Here is a 20,794-nt window from a genome sequence, read left to right as displayed (position 1 = left end):
CTACTTTATAGTTAGATGAGGCTGCCACAGCGCCATCTATTAGCTAAATCAGCGGTCCCCAACCACCGGTCCGCGGCCCGGTACCGCTCCGTGGGTCCTTTCGTACTGGGCCGCACAGAAATAATGAATAATCGTTTTAGAGAAACAAGACCACGGCTCCCGCAAACTTGTGTGTAATGGTGAGTTGTATTTGTATGCAGTTTATATTAGTTGTTATGCCGGTCGTGTTATTTTATTACGTCATATTTATTGCCGGTCCGTGAAAATATTGTCTTGCATGAAACCGGTCAGTTGGGGAACGCCGAGCTTAAAGTGTTCAGGAGCTACAAAAGTTGTTTTTCAATATAAACCCAGAATATGATGGCCAGCTAGAGAAAACGGTATGAACATGAATCTTCTTGATTGCTGCAGAAATGAATGTTGTTGATGTTCTGGATAAAATTTGGTGACGATTGCTAAAAGTGGAAAAAAACTGATTTGGACGTGATTTCCAAATGTTGTTTCAGCGCTAACATTTGGCCAAATTCGTCATTCGTCACGTCACTGGATCAAATTGTGAAAATCGATCATATGAATGAATTTTATGTGAAGGAAGCAGATTTCTTTGGTTTGATCGTTCTTGATGGCATCTTAATGTTGTCTCCCCGCCTTCAGTGCGCCCGGTGACCCTGATGCAGCCCCTGACCGACCTCACGGTCTGCGAGGGCGACATCGCTCAGCTGGAGGTCAGGTTCTCCCAAGAGAACATTGAGGGAACCTGGATGAAGAACGGCCACGCCATCTCGGCCTCGGACCGTGTCCACATGGTCATCGACAAACAGAGCCACAAGCTGCTGCTGGAGAACGTCACCAGAGACGACGCTGCTTCCTACTCTTTCGTGGTTCCCGCCCAAGACATCTCCACCTCGGGCAAACTCGGTGTTCAAAGTGAGAGTCAGAATGTTAGCGCTACTCGGCTTTAATAATCACCAGAACACTTTGAACCCACCGTTTCTCGTCTTTTTCTTGCAGCCATTGACATTGTGGGACCACTGAAGGACGTGTCCTCCGTTGAGGGCACCAAGGCGGTCCTGGAGGCCAAGATCTCTGCTCAGGACGTCATCTCGGTCAAATGGTTCCACGACGACAAGCTGCTGACGGCCAGCGACAGAGTCCAGATGGTGGCGAAGGGATCCAAGCAGCGTTTGGTCTTCACCCGCACCTTCGCTTCGGACGAAGGACGATACAAACTGGTGGTCGGCAAGGTCGACACCAGCTGCAGCCTGACTGTGGAACGTAAGACGGGCTTCAATTGTCTTCTGATCCTGTTTTCAGGTCCCAGTTCCAGTCCTGTGTTCTCACCGAGTTGTTGTTTTTTACAGAGGTACACATCGTGAAGCACATGGAGGACAAAGTGTGCTCCGAGTCCCAGAATGTCACCTTCAACGTTGAAGTGTCACACCCCGGTATCGACCCGGTCTGGACTTTCAGGAACCAGCAGCTCAAACCTGGAGCCAAATACAAAATGGAGTCCAAGGGCAAGGCTCACTCTCTGATGGTCATTGACGCCATGAAGGACGAGGACGGCCAGTACACGTTCCACGCCGGTGAAAAGACGTCCAGCGCCAAGCTCACTGTCTCCGGTACGACTCCATTTACACTATCATTCATCCTCAAAGAGCACCAGTCTGAACAAGACCCTGTCCCGTCCTAAAAACAAGGTTTTGGGTCCCTCATGGTCAGCACCTGATCCAGGAAGTGACACTGAACCTCTTGAACATTCCCCTACAATTCATTGTCATTCTCATTGATCCAGATTGTTTAAACTTAGCTGCGCCAATAGACTGACTGGTTCTTCTTTGCGCCGCCACCAGGTGGAGCCATCACTCGGCCTCTACAGGACGTGACGGTGGCGGAGTCTCAGACGGCCGAGCTGGAGTGTGAAGTCGCCAACGCCGACGCCGAGGGCAAGTGGCTGAAGGACGGACATCACGTGGACTTCAACGAGAACGTGGTGAGCGAGGTGAACAGGGCCGTCAGACGCCTCGTCATCGTCATCACCAGACCGCAGGATGTCGGAGAGTACACCTACCAGGTGGCCAACTCCAAGACCACCGCCAACCTCAGTGTGGAGGGTACGTACAGGTTCAGAGTCTACGTGGTCTTCACCAGTAGGTGGTGCTATTTTACGATGGACTACAAATCAAAGATCTGAAAGCGAGGGCTGGTAATGTTGAGAAAGAGTTTGCTAGACTTGCGTGATCCAACCTTTCAAACCAGAGATGTCCACTCTTCTCCAGAGAAAGCAGATGAACGTCTGACAGCCCAAAAAGTATCGTCACAAACAAACAAACCAACATGGCTGCTGTCAGGACTCACAGCTGTGAAGATAGAAGCTGGTGGTAGACAGGTAGACGGGAAGACAGGTGGACAGGTAGGTGGAGAGGCAGGTGGACAGGTAGATAGACGGGCAGGTAGACGGGCAGGTATAGGTATAGGTGTAGATGGAGAGGCAGGTAGGCATACATGAAGACAGACAGGCAGGTATAGAGGTAGACAGGTAGGTGGACAGGTAGATAGACAGGCAGGTAGACGGGTAAGTGGAGAGGCAGGTGGACCGGTAGATAGACGGGCAGGTAGACGGGTAGGTGGAGAGACAGGTGGACAGCTAGTTAGACAGGTATGTAGACAGGAAGGTAGGTTGACATGTAGATGGACAGGCAGGTAGACAGGCAGGCAGGTAGGTTGACATCTAGATGGACAGGCAGGTAGACAGGCAGGTATAGAAGTAGACAGGTAGGTAGACAGGCAGGTATAGAGGTAGACAGGCAGGTAGACAGGTAGGTAGACAGGCAGGTAGGTAGAACATTATGTGAAGAGTCCTGTGTTTCCGTCTCTAGCCGTGAAGATCAAGAAAACTCTGAGGAACCAGACGGTGACGGAGACCCAGGAGGCGGTGTTCACGCTGGAGCTCACACACCTGGACGTGAAGGGATCCCAGTGGATCAAGAACGGGGCGGAGCTGCAGAACAGCGACAAGTACGAGATCACCTCCGATGGCGGGGTGCAGACGCTGAAGGTCAAGAGCTGCACCACGCAGGACGAGTCCGTCTACTCCTTCAAACTGGGAAAGCTGTCGGCCAACGCCAGGCTCAACGTGGAGAGTGAGTCTCGCTAACGTCTCGCTAACGTCTCGCTAACGTCTCGCTAACGTGTTCTCGATTAACTCCGCGATCCAGGATCACTCCATCCAACACCGTGCTTCTATTTTCACAGCCATCAAAATCATCAAGAAGATAAAGGACGTGACGTCGCTGTTGGACGGCACCGGCTCCTTCGAGATGAGCCTGTCGCACGACAACATCCCCGTCAGGTGGATGTTTAAAGGGGCGGAGCTCAAGTCCAGCGACAAGTGCAAGATTCTGTCCGAGCGTAAAGCTCACAAGCTGATCCTGCAGAACGTGGACAGCAGCAGCGCGGGGGAGTACAGCGCCGTGGTGGGCCACCTGCAGTGCAGCGCGACGCTCACCGTGGAGGGTACGGGGCGTTATTCATGATAACAATCATATAAGGGAAGGGTTAATATGACCATTTATAAACCGTTTAAAATCACAATGATTTGGTAATATTAAGAATGACGCATCGTTTTCTTTGAAATTTGTTTACATTTTTTAGAAATATAAATTGTATGAATTTTGTGTTTTAAAAAAAAAGAAATCATCATTCATGTATATAAATTGTAATTTTTGTTTGATTATTTTGTAGTTTTTGTATTTATTTATGTCAGTAAAATACAAGAATTGCAAACTTTCCATTTTGTTTTAAAATTCTTAATACTATATAATAATAATAATAATAATAATAAATCGTTTACAATAAAATTATCATTTGTTGTTATAGTATGAATTAATCAGTTTTGTATTTTTGTAATATTTTCTAAATGTTATTTATTTTCATTTACTTCTAAATTTTTAAATCGTATTGGTTTACATTGCAAATCTTTGTTACGGTTTTGTATTTTTTTATGAATGTTTTTTACATTTTTAAATGTATATATATCTTTTTAGAATGCAGGGAATAACACATTTAGATTTAAATAGTATTTATAATTTTTATTTATTTATGTAATTAACTTACAATACTAATAAATAACACATTCCATTGAGAGAGTTTTCATGTTTGATGCTTTGTCTCTTCAGCCCTGCGAGTCACCAAACCCCTGAAGAGCGTCCAGGTGCCAGAGACCCAGGTGGCCGCGTTCGAGTGTGAGGTTTCTCACTTCAACGTGCCGTCCACCTGGCTGAGAGACGGCGTGGAGATCCAGATGAGCGAGAAGTTCAGGATCGTGGTTCAGGGAAAACTGCACCAGCTGAAGATCATGAACACCAGCAGGAACGACTCAGCAGAGTACACCTTCGTCTGCGGGAACGACCGCGTGTCTGCCACGCTCACCGTCAGCCGTAAGCTCAGGGCACGGTCAGGGTTCAGGTCAGGGTTCAGGGGCACGGTCAGGGTTCAGGTCAGGGTTCAGGGGCACGGTCAGGGTTCAGGTCAGGGTTCAGGGGCACGGTCAGGGTTCAGGTCAGGGTTCAGGGGCACGGTCAGGGTTCAGGTCAGGGTTCAGGGGCACGGTCAGGGTTCAGGTCAGGGTTCAGGGGCACGGTCAGGGTTCAGGTCAGGGTTCAGGGGCATGGTCAGGGTTCAGGTCAGGGTTCAGGGGCACGGTCAGGGTTCAGGGGCACGGTCAGGGTTCAGGGGCACGATCAGGGTTCAGGTCAGGGTTCAGGGGCACGGTCAGGGTTCAGGGGCACGGTCAGGGTTCAGGGCACGGTCAGGGTTCAGGGGCACGGTCAGGGTTCAGGGGCACCATCGGGGTTCAGGGCACCATCGGGGTTCAGGGGCACGGTCGGGGTTCAGGATCATGATTCTAGATCACATTCAGGATCATAATCCGGATTCAGGTTCATATGCTAGTCCTCTGGAGCTCACCGTGGTTTGTCTCTGCAGCCGTCCTCATCACCTCCATGCTGAAGGACCTGAACGCCCAGGAGAGAGACACCATCACCTTCGAGGTCACCGTGAACTACGAGGGCGTCACCTACAAGTGGCTGAAGAACGGCGTGGAGGTGAAGTCGTCCGACAGGTGCCAGGTCCGCAGCCGGCAGCTCACGCACACGCTCAGCATCCGAAACGTCCACTTCGGGGACGGAGGGGAGTACCAGTTCGTGGCCGGGTCCGCCGCCACCGCCGCAAACCTGTTCGTGGAAGGTAAAGAGGTTCTCTCCGAGAGAAGTTTATTACTTTAATTATTATTACTTTTATTACTCTACTCTCGGTGTTCACTTCCTGTTCCTCTAGTCACGTGACTGCTGGTCTCAGATGAATCCATCGTGACGTCATAGTTTCACCGACGAGCTCAGAATTTAATGTTTTTAACACAATCTGATTAAAATAAACGGATTATTAGTGGAGAGATTTTAAATGAGACACGAAATATTAAATGTTTCTGGTGAAATATCACCGTTTGTCACACATGACGCGTTCAAGGACCGTCTGAAAAAAAGATGAAAATCCGTCTAACAACGTTTTTCACAGCTTCTGGCTAATGAATGCTGTCGATTTTTGCCGATTGTTTAAAGACGACGCGCTTTCCAATCCTCCCGGTGAGGCTTTGGGCTTCAGAGTCGGCCGAATGGAATCAAGAAAATCAACAAAGAAATAAAATGCAACCGTTTTTTGTTGTTTTCAGCTCGTGTGATTGAGTTCACCAAGAAGATTAAAGACATAAAGATCACCGAGAAGAAGAAGGCCATCTTTGAGTGTGAGATCTCCGAGCCCAACACTCAGGTGATGTGGATGAAGGACGGCCAGGAGCTGGACGTGTCTGAGCAGAGGTCAGTCAGAAGTCATTGAACCCTCGCCTCCTCTTCTTCTTCATCGGCAGAACTGTGAGCCTTCGTCCGTGTTGTGTTCAGGTACACGGTGACGGCAGAGAAGTTCGTCCACCGCCTGATGATCCAGACGGTCCGCATGTCCGACGCCGGCGAGTACTCGGTGGTGGCCGGATCCAGCGTTTCCAAGGCTCAGCTGACCGTGGAGGGCCGCGACGTCCGCATCGCCGAACCCGCCGAGAGGGAAATCACGGTGAGGCGGACGTTCGTCCGCACGAGGAGTTCAGGAGTCGAATGTCTGGACGACGGCGAGTAAAACGGGTTCTCCTCCTTCTCCTTCAGGTTCTGGAGAAACACCGAGCGACCTTCGAGTTCGAGGTGAACGAGGACGAGGTGGAGGGCCGCTGGCTGAGGAACGGGGCGGAGATCCAGTTCTCGGTGGAGGAGAGGTTCAACTACGTCGCCATCAGGAAGCTGCACCGTCTGACCATCTCCGAGACCTACAGGGGCGACGCCGGCGAGTACACCTTCATCGCCGGCAAGAACCGGAGCACCATGCAGCTCCTCGTCAACAGTGAGTGGTGATGCAATACTCGGAATGATAACTTTGTGTTAGCTTTATTTCATTTGATGAGATAAAGTTTTCATCTTTTTTTAGTCAATGAACAAAAATATGTATTTTTATATTATTTAGTTTGACATTGTTTTAGTCGTCTTTAGTGTTATTGAAGTTAAGAATGAGCTCATAGAGCTTTAAACATAATAATTCATAATAATTCATCTCATTATTGTGAAAACATCTGGATTTATTATAGTTTAACACCAACACTACGTTTTACTAGATTACACCTGAACGCATCATGAGAACGTTATCATTTACCTTAAGCCAGTACTCATGTTCACTGAGCAGAGCCTGAACGCATCATTATGTAACTGAAGTTAACCTCTGCTGGTTCTCCGTTAGCGGTGCTGCTAACGTTACTAGCTTGCCTCCTGTTGGTCTAAACACTGATTGGTTGTTTACAAAGTCACATGATCAGAGAAACATCATGATCTATTGATCACATGTTCTACTGGCCACATGTTCTACATGTTCTACTGGCCACATGTTCTACTGGTCACATGTTCTACTGGCCACATGTTCTACTGATCATATGTTCTATTGATCACATGTTCTACTGGCCACATGTTCTACTGATCACATGTTCTACATGTTCTACTGATCACATGTTCTACTGGTCACATGTTCTACATGTTCTACTGGCCACATGTTCTACTGATCACATGTTCTATTGATCACATGTTCTACATGTTCTACTGGCCACATGTTCTACTGGTCACATGTTCTACTGGCCACATGTTCTAGTGATCACATGTTCTACTGGCCACATGTTCTACTGGCCACATGTTCTACTGATCACATGTTCTACTGGTCACATGTTCTACTGGCCACATGTTCTACTGGCCACATGTTCTACTGGCCACATGTTCTACTGGCCACATGTTCTACTGATCACATGTTCTACATGTTCTACTGGTCACATGTTCTACTGGTCACATGTTCTACTGGTTACATGTTCTACTGGTCACATGTTCTACTGGCCACATGTTCTACTGGCCACATGTTCTACTGGTCACACGTTCTAGTGGATATTGGCGTTTAACTGTTCTCTGCCGTCCCCCTTCAGTCCCGGAGCCTCCCCAGATCCTCCGTCACATGGAGCCTCAGGCGGTGGAGGCCGGAAAACCCGCTCGCTTTTCTGTGCGTGTGAGCGGCGTTCCTCCGCCTCAAGTCTGCTGGTTCAAAGACTCCCAGGCTCTGTCGCCGGGCTTCAAGTGCAAGTTCCTCCGCGACGGCGATGAGCACTCGCTGCTGCTGATCGAGGTCTTCCCCGAGGACGCCGCCGTCTACAACTGCGAGGCCAAGAACGACTCCGGCGCCGCCACGAGCACCGCCACGCTCCACGTGGAAGGTAGTGGGCTAATACTACTAATGTTTCAGATGTTACAGATGAGGTCTGTTAGTAGATGATGTTCACGCTGTGTGTGTGTGTGTGTTGTAGTGTCCGAGGTGGTTTCTCCGGACTCGGCCGCTACCGTCGCTCCTCCCGTCGTCATGGCTCCCATCAGCAGCACCTCCGCCCGCGAAGGAGAACCGTCTCGCTTCCAGTGCCGAGTCCGAGGAGACGGTGAGAGACGCGTCTCCGGTAGTTATTGATCAGCCGATCGGCTCTCGGCAGCTGAGCAGGTGGAGGAGACCAAACACGGAGCTCACAGAGAGAATAGCAATAGAACCGCTACGTTGTATTTGTGGGTTCAGGTCTTCACGTTTTCTTTTTTTTTAAAGTTTTGAGTCGAACCTCACAAAGAAATGCACACAATTCTCAATGTACACAAACACCGAGACACGACAGACCCTCTGGCTCGATTCCTCTTCGTTCGCGGCCCAGAACACAAACGTTCTCGTCCTCTGTCCAGATGTGAAGATCTGCTGGTTCCACAAGGAGAAGGAGATCAAGCAGTCGGACTTCTTCCGGATGTCTCAGTTTGACGACAGCTGCCAGCTGGAGATCTCCCGCGTTTACCCCGAGGACGAGGGCGAGTACCGCTGCGTGGCCACCAACGCCGCCGGGGCGGCGTCCTGCTCCGCCACACTCAGCCTGGACGGTGAGTCTCCGACGAATCCACCAAAACATCTGCTTCTTCTTCTTCTTCTTCTTCTTCTTCTTCTTCTTCTTCTGCGACACAAATCAGAAGTTTGTATCATTGATGAAATCGGTGACGCAACATTTAGATTTATTGTTTAACATCTCGAGAGGACGACGACTAGAGAGAGGAGGGGTTATAAATATCTCATGTCTCACATTCATAAACTACTTTATTACCTTTAAACAAACCCTGTGGAGAAACAAGTCAATTATTAAATGTGTTATAAAGAAACACAGATTTAATATTCTGTGAAATAGTAGATTTTGCTACAAACTCGTGGAGATTTTTAACACTTCCTTACAGAAAGCGCTCATATTGAGAGAGCGACACTTTGATCATTTCCACCAAACGCGGATGGTTTGAAGGGTGAAACCCTGAACGTGCACTTCCTGTGATGAGTGAATGACAGCGAGCCCCCGAAGTGAACGACCATGCTTCCTTTCAGGGGACGAGCGACCCGCCGCGTCTCGGAGACTCGTCTCCGGCGCCGCCGCCGGCGTCACGAAACCTCCCGTCGGCCAAAAGCCGCTTTTCACGCAGCCGCTCGCGAGCCGCTCGGTGCCGCCCGGGGAGGTGGCGCGCTTTCACGCCCGCGTCTCCGGCACGCCGAAGCCCGAGGTCAGCTGGTTCCACAACCGGCAGCCGGTCCGTCCCACCAAGAACGTGGTGTTCCACTTCGACGAGGCGACGAGCAGCGCCGTGCTCATCATCGTCGACGCCTTCGCCGAGCATGCGGGCGAGTACACCTGCAGGGCCGCCAACAGCGCCGGCGAGGCCGCGTGCTCGGCCACCCTCACCCTAACCAACGAAGAAGAAGAAGGTAACGTCCGGATCCGTCGGCTGCAGCCAGAACCCCCTGAACCCGCCCTCTAAAAACAAGATTAATCCTTCCTCCTCCGGTTCCTCCTCATGTCCCGAAGCCTCTTGTAGAACGTCACTCAACCAGGAAACAGTCGCTTCGATCGTCCACGCGACTCGCTGCTCCTCGTTGTCTCTCAGTCGCTCTCTTTCCAGATTGAACTAACCTCACGGTTCCAGAGCACCATCCAGGGCTTCTCCACCTTCCTCACCTCCTCACCTCTCACTTATAACCTCCTCCCTCCTCACCTCCTCTCCTCCTCACATATAACCTTCTCCCTCCTGAAGGAAACTCAACCCCTTCCTGTGTTAAATAATGTTTGTTTCTTTATCACTTTAAAATCTAGTTTTTTTTCAAACTTCTGGGACTCAAATATTTTTTCCTTTTTGTATTTGGTTCCAGTTTTTTTTCATGAAAGTACATGAAAGTACAAACCAGTGACGCGTAACAAAAGAACAAGTGGAAGAACCGTGTGATACGTTTAATTGTACTTTCAGAAACTAGCTTTTGTTTAATGGTTTTGAAACATTTTGCATCGAGAACTCAAGTTTCCTCAATTAATGGATCAAACTAGCTGGAGCTGAAACGCAGAAGGGAGAAACATTTGAGTCCAGCACAGAGAAACCAGTTTGTCTTCACGGTCTCTGACGTCAATGTCCTCACAGTTCGTCTCTTCTTCCTCGCAGTGACTCACGTGAGGGAGCACATCGAAGCCAAGATCGAGCAAGAAGTCAAAGGTAAGGTCACGTCGGATTTCTGACCATCGCGTTTTAAAAAAAAAAAAAACAGAAGATTGTTTTTTCACGTGTGAGAAATTGGGCACAAGAGAAAAGAGTTTCCTATTGAAAGCAGTCAGCAGGAAACTTTGATCCAAGCTCTTTTACGAGTTTAAGAGTCTTTTACGGTGTTTTCATGTGAAGAAAACGCATGTATCACGGATTGTTTGGATTCTGGTTGTCCTGCAGACAACCAGATGATGTGTCATCGTGTTGAACTGTCCCTTTAAGTGATCTCTCCCCAGCAGCATGTCATCTGTATGTGCCTCTAGAAGGCTCCGATGTTCTGTATTATTCCACCTGCTCTGGTTCTGATCACATTTCATGGTTTCCCCCAAGCGAGAACTTGCTTGTTCACTTGCGGTTTGCATCCAAAAGTTCGTTTTGTCTCTTGGCATGAAGGTTCTTCTGATCTTTTTTTTCCCAGAAAAGGATACGTATCTTTTAAAGCTTCCACATTTTAAATGTCCTTTAAAAGATATGGAGGTTCGCTGCATCTGGAACTGAGACCTGATTCCTCCTGCGATATATTTCTTAGCCTGGCTTGCAGATAGTGGGATGTGGTTCCTGTGGTTTGCACTAAATAACACCAGTAAACTATATTAGTTCGAATAAACGCCTTCTCACCCAATTTTACAGCTTCATTTGTTTAAATTTGGGAAAATAAGATATGGAGAGCTTTGCCTCGTATTGCATTATTTATTTCCTCTTAAGTTTAAGGATTAGAAAGGGCGTTTATTCTCCTGTCTGCAAGTCAGGTAAGGAATATTAAAGTATAAAGCAGCAATTATCAAAAGTAGACAAGTGAATGCTAGCGGCCCATCTTGGGAACATTTTGCTTTTTTAATGATAATAAAATAATTTATGTTTTGAAGAAATTTCCACAGACGAAGGATCAAAACTTCCTGCAGGTTTCTTATAAAAAGAATCAAGTCTTGCGTTTATTCGAACAAATATGGTGAGTGAAATTATTTCTTATGGCATTGTGACTCCCAGCATGCATTTAATATTTCCATTATTTCCATTAATGATTCATTCAAATCCTTTTCTCTCTTCCTCACCCCTGGAGGCTGACCGTTCTCTGTTTCTATTTGCAGAGCTGTTTTACCATGAAAGCAAAGAAGCAACACCGCCCAGCAGCTCAGAACTCGCCGCCACTCGGCAGCTGAGAGGAGCCTTCTCCGACAACGAGGACTTCCTCGATCACGGCCTGGTGTCGGCCAATCGATGCTCCAGCGGAACCTCCTCCATCAGCTCGTGGACGGAGACCATCAAACCTTCTTTCACCAAAAAACTTAAGTTCCAGTCAGTCCTGGAAGGAGAACCAGTAGAGATAAAGTGTAAACTGGTTGCATGTCCTCCACCAACTATCCTTTGGTTTCATAATAATAAATCTATTCCTAAAGGTCGTAGACATAGGATCTCTACTGACAGCAGGATGCACCTGCACTCCACCTGTCTGGTTATCGATTGTGTCAAAGAGAAGGACTCGGGCAGTTATAAAGTAATGGCGATAAACACGGAGGGTTCTGCCGAGACCACAGCATCACTTCTGGTTTCACTGAGGGAAGAGCAGTCTGCTAACTACCTGGGCTTTGTGAGACGCTCTGCTAAAGCCCATGAAAGCATAGACAGCATGGCAGAGCAGAGGACAGAGAGGAAGTTCAGGGTGGACCTCAGGTGTGTAGGGTCTCCATTTGACAAGATGTCCAAAGTTCATCAGGGACGATCTCGATCCAAGAGCTCTCTGGTGCGTACCGTTTACTTCAGGTCCAGTTCCCATGCAAAAGAGAAAGAGGTGGAGAAAGAGTCCAAATGTTTGGAGACGGCGTCTGAGCGCGCCCCGTCCCCTCCCCCCATGTTTGACCGGTCTGAGCGCTTTAACGACAGATTCAGTGATATCTACTGCGACCGGCGCACCGGTGGCAGGTTCAGTGACAAGTTTAGTGACCGGTGCAGTGACAGATACAGCGAGAGGTTCAGTGACACAGAGAGCCTTCACAGCGAGGTGAGAATCAAACTTACCACGCTCCAAAAGGCTGTCAAACAGAAGAAGAGGCTCTCTATTTCCACCATGTCGTCCTCTGAGTTTGAGTCGGAATCGGTCGCGAGCGAGTCGAGCTATGCAGATTATGTAGAGAGGCTCAGGGTCAAGCCGGCCTCTCTGCCCGACGTCCAACAGTTCAATCGGCCCTTCGATTTGGGGGAGAGTCACGGGGAGTTTCAAGGTAAGAGGTCAAACGGGAAGCCTTCTCGGCCTCGTATGAGGCATTCGTTTGAGCCTCAGTCCAGAACCAGGGCCATTCAGATCATGAGAGGGGAATTGGTTGACACACTGGTGCCAGAGACAGAAAGGAAATCGGGGGGAAAATATTCAGAGACACTGGAGGATCAAAAGGTTGAGAGTTTTGTTGAATCTCGGGCAGATGCTCGATTCAAGCATATGGTAAGTGAACGTCAGAGTGTGGTTGCTGACCAAACGGTGGAGGCTACAAAGGTTGAGGTCCCATACTCTGAAACATTAGCATACCAAGAAACTACAATGTACACTGAAAGCAGAGAATCTGCTGGAGTGGCGCCTTCTGAAGAGGAGGTATTGCTCACAGAGTCAGCCAGGCCTAAGCCAGTCAGATCTATCAGGGAGAAGTTTGAAGCAGTAACGGCAGAAGATAAAGCAACACCGGAACCTGCTGATTCGTATGAAGAGGAGGGTGCAGGGGAGTCTTTGAGGGCTCAGTATGAGAAGAGTCTGGAAGCTGAACGGATGCAGTGTGAGGAAAAACTCCTCGCCCTGCGAATCAGGAAATGGCAGCAAGGGAGTAGGATGTCAGAAGAGGAGACGGCTCACCCTGAAACTGATCTGCCCATGCCAACGGAGATGCAGTACATGGAGACCGCGGGGCACATTTATTCCCAGCAGGAAGTGCTGGAGAAAACAACAACTGTCGAAACTGAGTCAATGCCAGAGTCTTTCCCTAAATCACCCAGAATGAAGGCACAGTTGGTATACCCTGAAGGGGCAAATGTGTCAACACCAAAATCACCAAAAGTAAAAGCCAGAGGAGGAGAAGGGGAAGTGTCTGCCTCCTCGCTTACAAACTCATCCACAATGGAAGCCAAATCAGGGGAAATAGAGGGCGAGGCGGCACTCATACCTGCACGAAAATCCCCCAGAATAAAAGCTAGAGTAGCAAAGGTAGAAGCAGAATTGTCTCTTAGAACCATAGAAGCCAGGGCAGAGGAGAGACTAAAGGAGTTCCCCAGGCTAAGGCAAGTCAAATCTAACAAAGACACGTTCCTGAGTGAAGCTGTAACACAAGAAGCAGCTGATATGTATGACGAGGAGGATGCAGGGGAGTCTTTGAGGGCTCAGTATGAGAAGAGTCTGGAAGCTGAACGGATGCAGTGTGAGGAAAAACTCCTCGCTCTGCGGATCAGGAAATGGCAGCACGGTATGCGAATGTCAGAAGAGGAGACGCCTCAACCTGAAACTGATCGGCCCACGCCGGCAGAGACTCAGTACATGGAGCCTGAGGGGCGCATTTACAGCCCGCAGGAGGTGGTGGAGAAAAGAGCAACTGAAGACCAGGGTGCCATGTCAACGGCAAAGGCACACAAAGAGAAAGATAGAGTAGAAGAGGATGTAACCGCCGCCCCCTTGCCCAAACCCAGAATGAAAGCAAGACCCGGACTAGAATTGGAAACATGCATGCAGCCACCAGCATCTCGACTAAAATCTAGAGAAGCAGAAGTGGAAGCCGATTCATTGTCTAGAATGAAAGCCAGAGCGGAGAAGATGTTGTTCGAGAAGACGACAGAAGAGTGTGAGCTCCAGCTGTCAAGAGAGAATATCTCAGAGCTGAAGAATGAAAGTGAGAAGTTTGCCAGTGAAGAGGAGGCCTTGACTCAGCGGATAATGAAATGGCAAGAGAATGTTCTGTTGGAACAAGAGCAAGCTGTGAAACCAGAGTCCAACTGGGTGGAGGGTTACTCAAAGATCCAGGCAGAGAGGACCACTGAGTCCGGAGGAAATGTCGCAGATTTGTCTGCTTTAGGATCAATTCCACATCCCGAAGTGGTCCTCAGCAAGAAGAGCTGCCCAGGAAAAACAGCAAAAGAGAAGTTCCTTTTAATTGAGTCTGATCCTGCTGGTTTTCAAGATCAGCAGCGTGGTAATGAGGTTGATCTGCAGACAGAAGGCCGTGAAACGAGGCTGCAGAGGGACAGTGAGTACTTCGTCAGCGAGGAGGAAGCGCTGGCTCAGCGCATTCTGAAATGGCAACAAGACGTGGTCGAACAAGAGGAAGTAGCTGAACTGGAGTCCGAGTGGGCTTTGGACAATCAATGCAAACAGCCTGGCACTGGGTTGCTGTTTGAGTCCCATGTTCCTGACATGGAAACCCAACCCAGTGACCTTCCACCTCCACATGCAACTCCTGCTGGTGGAGCCTTGCCAACAAAACATACTCCACCTCTTCAAAATGCCACTATGTATGAGCCACCTCCTCCTCGTGAATCTTCTCCTACACCTGCTGGTTTACCGCAACGTGTCGGCGTGCCTCCTGAAAGCTCGTATGATTTCAAATCTATTTCTGCAAAAGACGGATTGGGTCGCGAAGCTTCACCAATTCAGGGATACTCTCCAACCCAACATACTAGTGGTCCTATTGAGGGATATAGACTTGCTTCATCCTGGGATGAGAGTTCTCATAAGTCTTCCAGAGAGTTTTCCTCAGTGAGGAGTCAACAGGAGGATCTGGGAGGAGAGGCTGAGAGGAGGCGAAGCAGGGAGGAATACGCAATGACTGTAAATAAATCCAGCAGCCAACGCTTCCAGTCAGAGCTCCGAGAGGGGAGAGAGGAGATGAGAACTACCAAAGAGAGTCAACAGAAGGATTTTGGAGGTGCAAGTAGAGAGGAAAGAAGTGGAGATTCATTCAGGGCAAAACGGGGTGGTGAAATGAGTGCAGAAAGCCTTGAATTCGGAGCTATAAAGGAGGAGGAGAGGAGGGTCCCAGAGGAATCAAATTTGAAAGGGCGAGTTTCCCAAACTCAAGAGTCAAAGTGGATGAAAGAAGGGGATACTGGAGGCTCCCGTCCAGTATTTATGAAAGAGATTTCTTCAGTTAAAGTAAGAATTGGTGAGATGTCAGAGTTTACCTGCCAATTCCAGGGTGACCCTCTGCCCTCAGTCACCTGGCTCAAAGATGGCCACCCGTTAGCACACAATCCCGACTATGAGATCATGAGCAAATCCAACAAATCACAACTCACTATCTTCTATCCAACAACTGACCACGAGGGCACTTATGACTGTGTCATAACCAATAAATATGGCAAGTCCATCTGCAGCAGCACTCTTGAAATCTCTGGCAAAAAGGTGTTGAGAGGGTCAGGCTCCACACAGAAGGTGGTAGTTAGAGCGGCGCAAGAGAAAGGAGAAGAAAACCAAGAGCGCATGGTTGAAGCTGAACATAAGACCGACACGGATTCCGCCAAGGCAACGCTACAGGTGCCTCAGGCGGTGACCCACAAACGCCGCTACTCAGATGAATCTTTTAGCTCTTCACCTGTAGAAATCAGAATCACCGCCGCCACCCCTCTCCCCGAGATGAGAGAGGAAGTCAGTGAGGACAAAACTCTGGCTTTTACGGAGAAAAGCTCAGATGTGCCAAGTGATGACGGAGCCTCTCAAACCGTCAAACACAAATTTACTTTCTCCTCTGATGTGGCTGGTGAAGGTCCTCACGTGGTCAGCGAATTAGAGAATACTTCCTGCTCTGAGGGCAACACTGCTGTGTTGGAGTGTGTAATCACAGGTGAACCCGCCCCAAAGGTCACGTGGTATTGTGATGACGTTTGCCTCGAAATCTTGGCCGGAAAATACAGAGTTGAGGTCGTTGATGAAGTGTACAGGCTGTATATCAGCAGTTTTACACACGCTGATGCTGGAGTTTACAAATGTGTTGCTAGAAATAAAGTGAGAGAGGTTACAAGCATCTCTGATGTGTCATTTAAAGGTGCGGAGCCTGTACAATTCTCAGAGGGTGATGGTTTTACTCCATCTGGGAGAGTGAGGAGGTCTCCCGTTGGCTTAACCGAGGACGTTAAGAAACCTGCTGTATTCCACAAAGCTGCCATCACTCACACTGACGATAGTGTCATTCAGTCAAAAGATAAACCCCTGAGTTCGCAAGTGCCATCGGAGGTGGCCAAAGCCCCAAAAGCCACACCTTGTGTCTCGAGAGAGCCGCCAACTGTATCTGGCTGTGGTCTGCCGGCTTCTGCCGCTGTGATAAAGTTTTCTCAGATTAAACAAGCTTTTGAATCAGACTCACCAGTTGCATCACTGACTTCCCCCTCTCCAGAGGAGCAGAGTAAGGAAACTCTTTTCCCTGAGGAGTATATACCTGCGGTGGCCATTTCCCTTGACCAGCAGGAACGAATACTTGAACCTCACACCATGCATGCAGAAGTTGGTGACAGACTTGTTACTGTTCGGACAGCAAATCCAGGTTCTCCCAAGGCAGCTGTTTCCTCCCAGACTCCTGTAGCACCCAAACCTGTCTTTGGCAAGACCTCCCAGACCATTTCCTCTCAGGAGGGAGACCGCAAGATCCCAGTGATATCTGGTGACATTGAAGAGGAAGCAGTTTTCGCAGAAAGCCATGGAGTTATTAAACAGTTTGTGGAGGAAGTACAGGAGTCTCCACATCTGGTGAGGCCTAAAGCACAGAAACCTACTTTAGTTCAACAAATGGAGTCCTGTGAAGTGGAGATGGTGAGGGAGGACACAGTGCACACAATTGACCGGACTAGCAGCTTCTTTCCTTTCCAGTCTGAAAATGTTCCTGCAGTAAAACGCTCTGTTAGAACTTCAGCTCCAGCCAAAGAAGCTGTTAAGCCAAAAGTTATCTCTGCACCTCTCAAACCTCAGAGACAAAGTGCAACTGGAGGGTCTTCCTCTGTTCAGAGAGAGGCTGACGTTAGTATGGTACTTGCAGGGGAAGAGCTGGAGCCCTCTATGGATAGTGGTGTCTTCCTCAGTATGCCGCAGTCCCAGGCCGACGGGACAGAAGTAGCAGAGGAAATGGCTGCTGATGTAGTTGAGCCACAATCCGAAATCAAGTGTGAAGATGAGATGATTAATTTCCATGTGAAGCCAAATTCTAAACCGCTTATTGTCGAGCCCAAAGAAGACAGCAGAGTTGAAGAGCTTGGTGTTCCTGAGGATGCTGCTGCTGAGGGACCTCAGAGCCCAGTCGCATCTTTACAGGAAAAAGGTAGTTTGGACGAGGCCTCAGCAGCTGAAGCTGGAGGAGGAGGAAGAGGAGGAGGAGCAGCAGCAGCAGTCGGCTCCATGGAGGAAGAGGAGGTCACTTTTGGTGCCGTGTATGACTTTTACAACCCTCCGACAGACTGGGGAAGACCGCTGTCTCCTGAGTCTGAGATGTCCATAGAGATTGGCAGCACTGTGAGCGAAGAGCTGGCCGAGGCAGCTGAGAGGTTCTATACCCCAGGCTCGTCCACCGAGGCCTCGCAGCCAATTGCAGAGTCCTTCCACACTCCTAAATCCCACATGTCCTTTCACACTCCAAGTTCTGATACCCCTGGTGGGTTCATGACCCCTCAGGAATATCCCTTCTCCCCCGTAGAACACAAGCGATCCTCGACAGGAGACTCCAGCGAGAGGTTCTTCTCTCCTGTTCAGTTTCTGCTATCGCCTGGTGATGAGGGCATTGAAATGACACCTGGAATAAACCTGGATGATACTCGATACCTCACCAAGGGAATAGGGTCTTTGGGCCTGGGAACCCAGGAGAAAGTGCAGGGAATCCCTCCTGCCTTCCTCAAACCACTCATTAAGAAAAGAGTGTTTGAGAATGACTCGCTAACATTTTACGCTGAGGTGTTCGGTCTACCTTCCCCTGAGGTGAGGTGGTTCTGCAACAAAACACAACTGGTGGCAGACGGCAGACTTAAGATGGAGAGAGATGGCGATAGCATCTCGCTAACGATTCACAGCGTCAAAAAGGCGGACCAGGGAGAATATATCTGTGAGGCTGTGAACTACGTCGGGGAAGCCAGAAGTGTTGCTTTAGTGGTAGTTGTTTCGCAGGAAGTGAGGTTCATGCCTGCTCCACCTGCCGTCACCCATCAGCATGTGATGGAGTTTGACGTGGAGGAAGATGACTCTTCACGTTCTCCTTCACCTCAGGAGATTCTGCTTGAAGTAGAACTGGATGAATACGAGGTGAAGGAATTTGAGAAACAGGTTAAGATCATCACCATTCCCGAGTACACAGCCGACAGCAAGAGCATGATCATTTCTCTGGATGTGTTACCGAGTATTTACGAGGAGGGCGCCGTGGACTTTGTCACCCAGGAGCACGACAATTTAAAAATAGCTTTCGAGGTCACTGAGATGCCACCAAGGTTCATCAATCCCATCTGTGACATGGAAACCCCTGAAGGTACCATTGTCATGTTTGAGTGCTCACTGATGGGAATTCCGTCTCCCATCGTGTCCTGGTTCAAAGGTGACACAAAAATTCCTCACAATAACAAAAAATACTTGCACTCATCTGATGGAGACAACCACTTCCTGAAGATCTTTAAAGTCACAACACAGGACAGTGGAGTGTATACCTGCAGGGCTATCAACGTTGTTGGGGAGACTCTGTGTCGGGCCTCTCTGGTGGTGTTAAACGCCAAATCTTTCTCAGGGAAGACCAGAGGCAGGGAGCTGACCGCCGTGTCCTTAGGAAGCGCCAAAGTCCAGCCGCAGAAGTTCGACTTGGTGGTCGGCAACACGTCGTTTGACAGCGAACAGGTGTCGGAAATTGAGCTTGAGTTTGAGTTTGAGCAAGATGCGGATGAGTCTCAGCGGGCGGTCAGGCTGGTGGCCAAGACCGACAGCGAAATGAGCGAACAGGGAGAGAGATACGTGAGCGTTAACTTCGACGTGTTTGCCGAACCAGCTAAAGATGACAAGATAGAGTTCAAAGGGAAGTCCTCTGATATGTGTAGCTTCCATTTCCAGGTGATCGAGACGTCCCCTAAATGTGTCATCCCCTTGACTAACGTTACGGCAGCGGTAGGGACGCCAGTTATCCTCCAGTGTCTCGCTAGTGGTAAACCAAACCCCACCGCCGAGTGGTTCAAAGATGGAGACCGTGTCACTGACGCCAGGTGTATAATCCAGGAGAAAACTGCAGGCCATTTCAATCTGCTCATTACCAACGTGAGCCAGAGTGATGCCGGGGAGTACAGGTGCTTAATCCTAAACACGGCCGGGTGCATTGAAACCTCTGCACTGCTCAAGGTGTTCTAGAGGCTGAAGGTCCGGGGCTGGTGGCACAAAGATACCTTTACTGTCAGATTCTTCTCTTTTTGTACGTTGCTAATGCTTCACTACTTTGAGGTTGTTTTCACGATTAGGAAGAAAAAAAGGTTAGGAAGCAAAGAACTGACAGTCCAATACAAAAGTCCAAGCTGCTTGACTGGTAAACAGATAATGAGTGAAGCAACAGCTTTAATGAAACTAAAATATGTTCACACTTGTGAGCCCTCTAAAAACATTCTTTTGTCATTGCATGCTTATTACTATTTATAAATTGCAAGTAGATTGTAGGTTTGTCAGTAAATTATCTTTGTGCAACCAGCTCGTAGTCATGTGGGAAAAAACAGTGCGTTAATGTTTGTCTTTATTGTTGTGTAAACAGTTTTTGTTTTTTGTTATCTGGTAAATTTAATTATGACATTATGAGGTAATGTCTTTACAGGTCTGTTTCTAACATTGTGCTGTTCAAATCGGTTTGCATTACAGAAGGTAACAACGAGGAATGTTGTCTGAAACAACACAGAAATACATATTATTATTATTATTATTTTAGGTATTTATTTTCGTTAAATTAGTGACAATAGCAGTGTAGAAGCTACAAAATCAAAATAAAGAGATAGATGTTTTTTTTATAATAGTAAATGTATATGAGAATAAACTTCATAAAGCACCTATTACCACCAATTCTCTTTTTGTCTGCTTTGACCAGAAAGCAGTCAAAATGTCTTTGGCAGTGAAAACTACATGCCATGTAGAAACATTCGAGTAACAAACTAATTGAACTAATTGAATAAGAAAGGAAACTTTATCTGGCAGAAGGAAAAAATATCAAAGCATTTATTCAGAGTTGTGTGCAAAAATGCAAAAGGTGTGTTTGAATAATAAGAAATAGATACAAGAGCAGTAATTATTAAATACAAAAAATATTATTATTGTAATAATTCCCACACGAAAGGCTCTTTTTATTGTTGCTTGTGTTTGTTGCAGTATTTCTTTCTGATTTCTTTGATTTTTTTTCAGGGTGTGAATGACATTTTTAGGATTTGCATAATGCAACCTGGTAATTCATATTAGAGTAGAACAATTTAAAAAAAATGGATAATACTGTGAAACTTTTTTTAAATGTTCAATTTAAGTTTTGATGTCTTGTAAATATGTGTATGTGTAGTAGATCGGCATCGAGAGAAGTTCATGGTTTATTTGTACAGACATGACTTTGGTTTTCCTCAGAGTTTAT

At 48.1% G+C, this 20,794-nt stretch overlaps 1 protein-coding gene across 1 annotated transcript in view; it reads left to right on the top strand.

Annotated features, from left to right (window-relative positions):
• ttn.2 (titin, tandem duplicate 2) overlaps positions 1-20,794 on the top strand; it is a 197,493-nt gene that overhangs the window by 14,882 nt on the left and 161,817 nt on the right. Inside the window, exons 23-37 of the mRNA XM_034561708.1 lie at positions 655-927; positions 1,012-1,275; positions 1,362-1,622; positions 1,854-2,114; positions 2,880-3,143; positions 3,256-3,516; positions 4,179-4,439; positions 4,987-5,247; positions 5,729-5,873; positions 5,955-6,123; positions 6,213-6,444; positions 7,559-7,843; positions 7,934-8,059; positions 8,349-8,537; positions 10,125-10,175. Of these exons, the coding sequence (XP_034417599.1) occupies positions 655-927; positions 1,012-1,275; positions 1,362-1,622; positions 1,854-2,114; positions 2,880-3,143; positions 3,256-3,516; positions 4,179-4,439; positions 4,987-5,247; positions 5,729-5,873; positions 5,955-6,123; positions 6,213-6,444; positions 7,559-7,843; positions 7,934-8,059; positions 8,349-8,537; positions 10,125-10,175 (3,303 nt within the window). The remainder of the gene's footprint in view (positions 1-654; positions 928-1,011; positions 1,276-1,361; positions 1,623-1,853; positions 2,115-2,879; positions 3,144-3,255; positions 3,517-4,178; positions 4,440-4,986; positions 5,248-5,728; positions 5,874-5,954; positions 6,124-6,212; positions 6,445-7,558; positions 7,844-7,933; positions 8,060-8,348; positions 8,538-10,124; positions 10,176-20,794) is intronic.

The sequence above is a fragment of the Cyclopterus lumpus genome, chromosome 21 (assembly GCF_009769545.1).
Source record: "Cyclopterus lumpus isolate fCycLum1 chromosome 21, fCycLum1.pri, whole genome shotgun sequence".
Classification (NCBI taxonomy): domain Eukaryota; kingdom Metazoa; phylum Chordata; class Actinopteri; order Perciformes; family Cyclopteridae; genus Cyclopterus; species Cyclopterus lumpus.
Note: the sequence above shows the minus strand (reverse complement) of the source record. Positions and strands in the feature narration are given on the sequence as shown.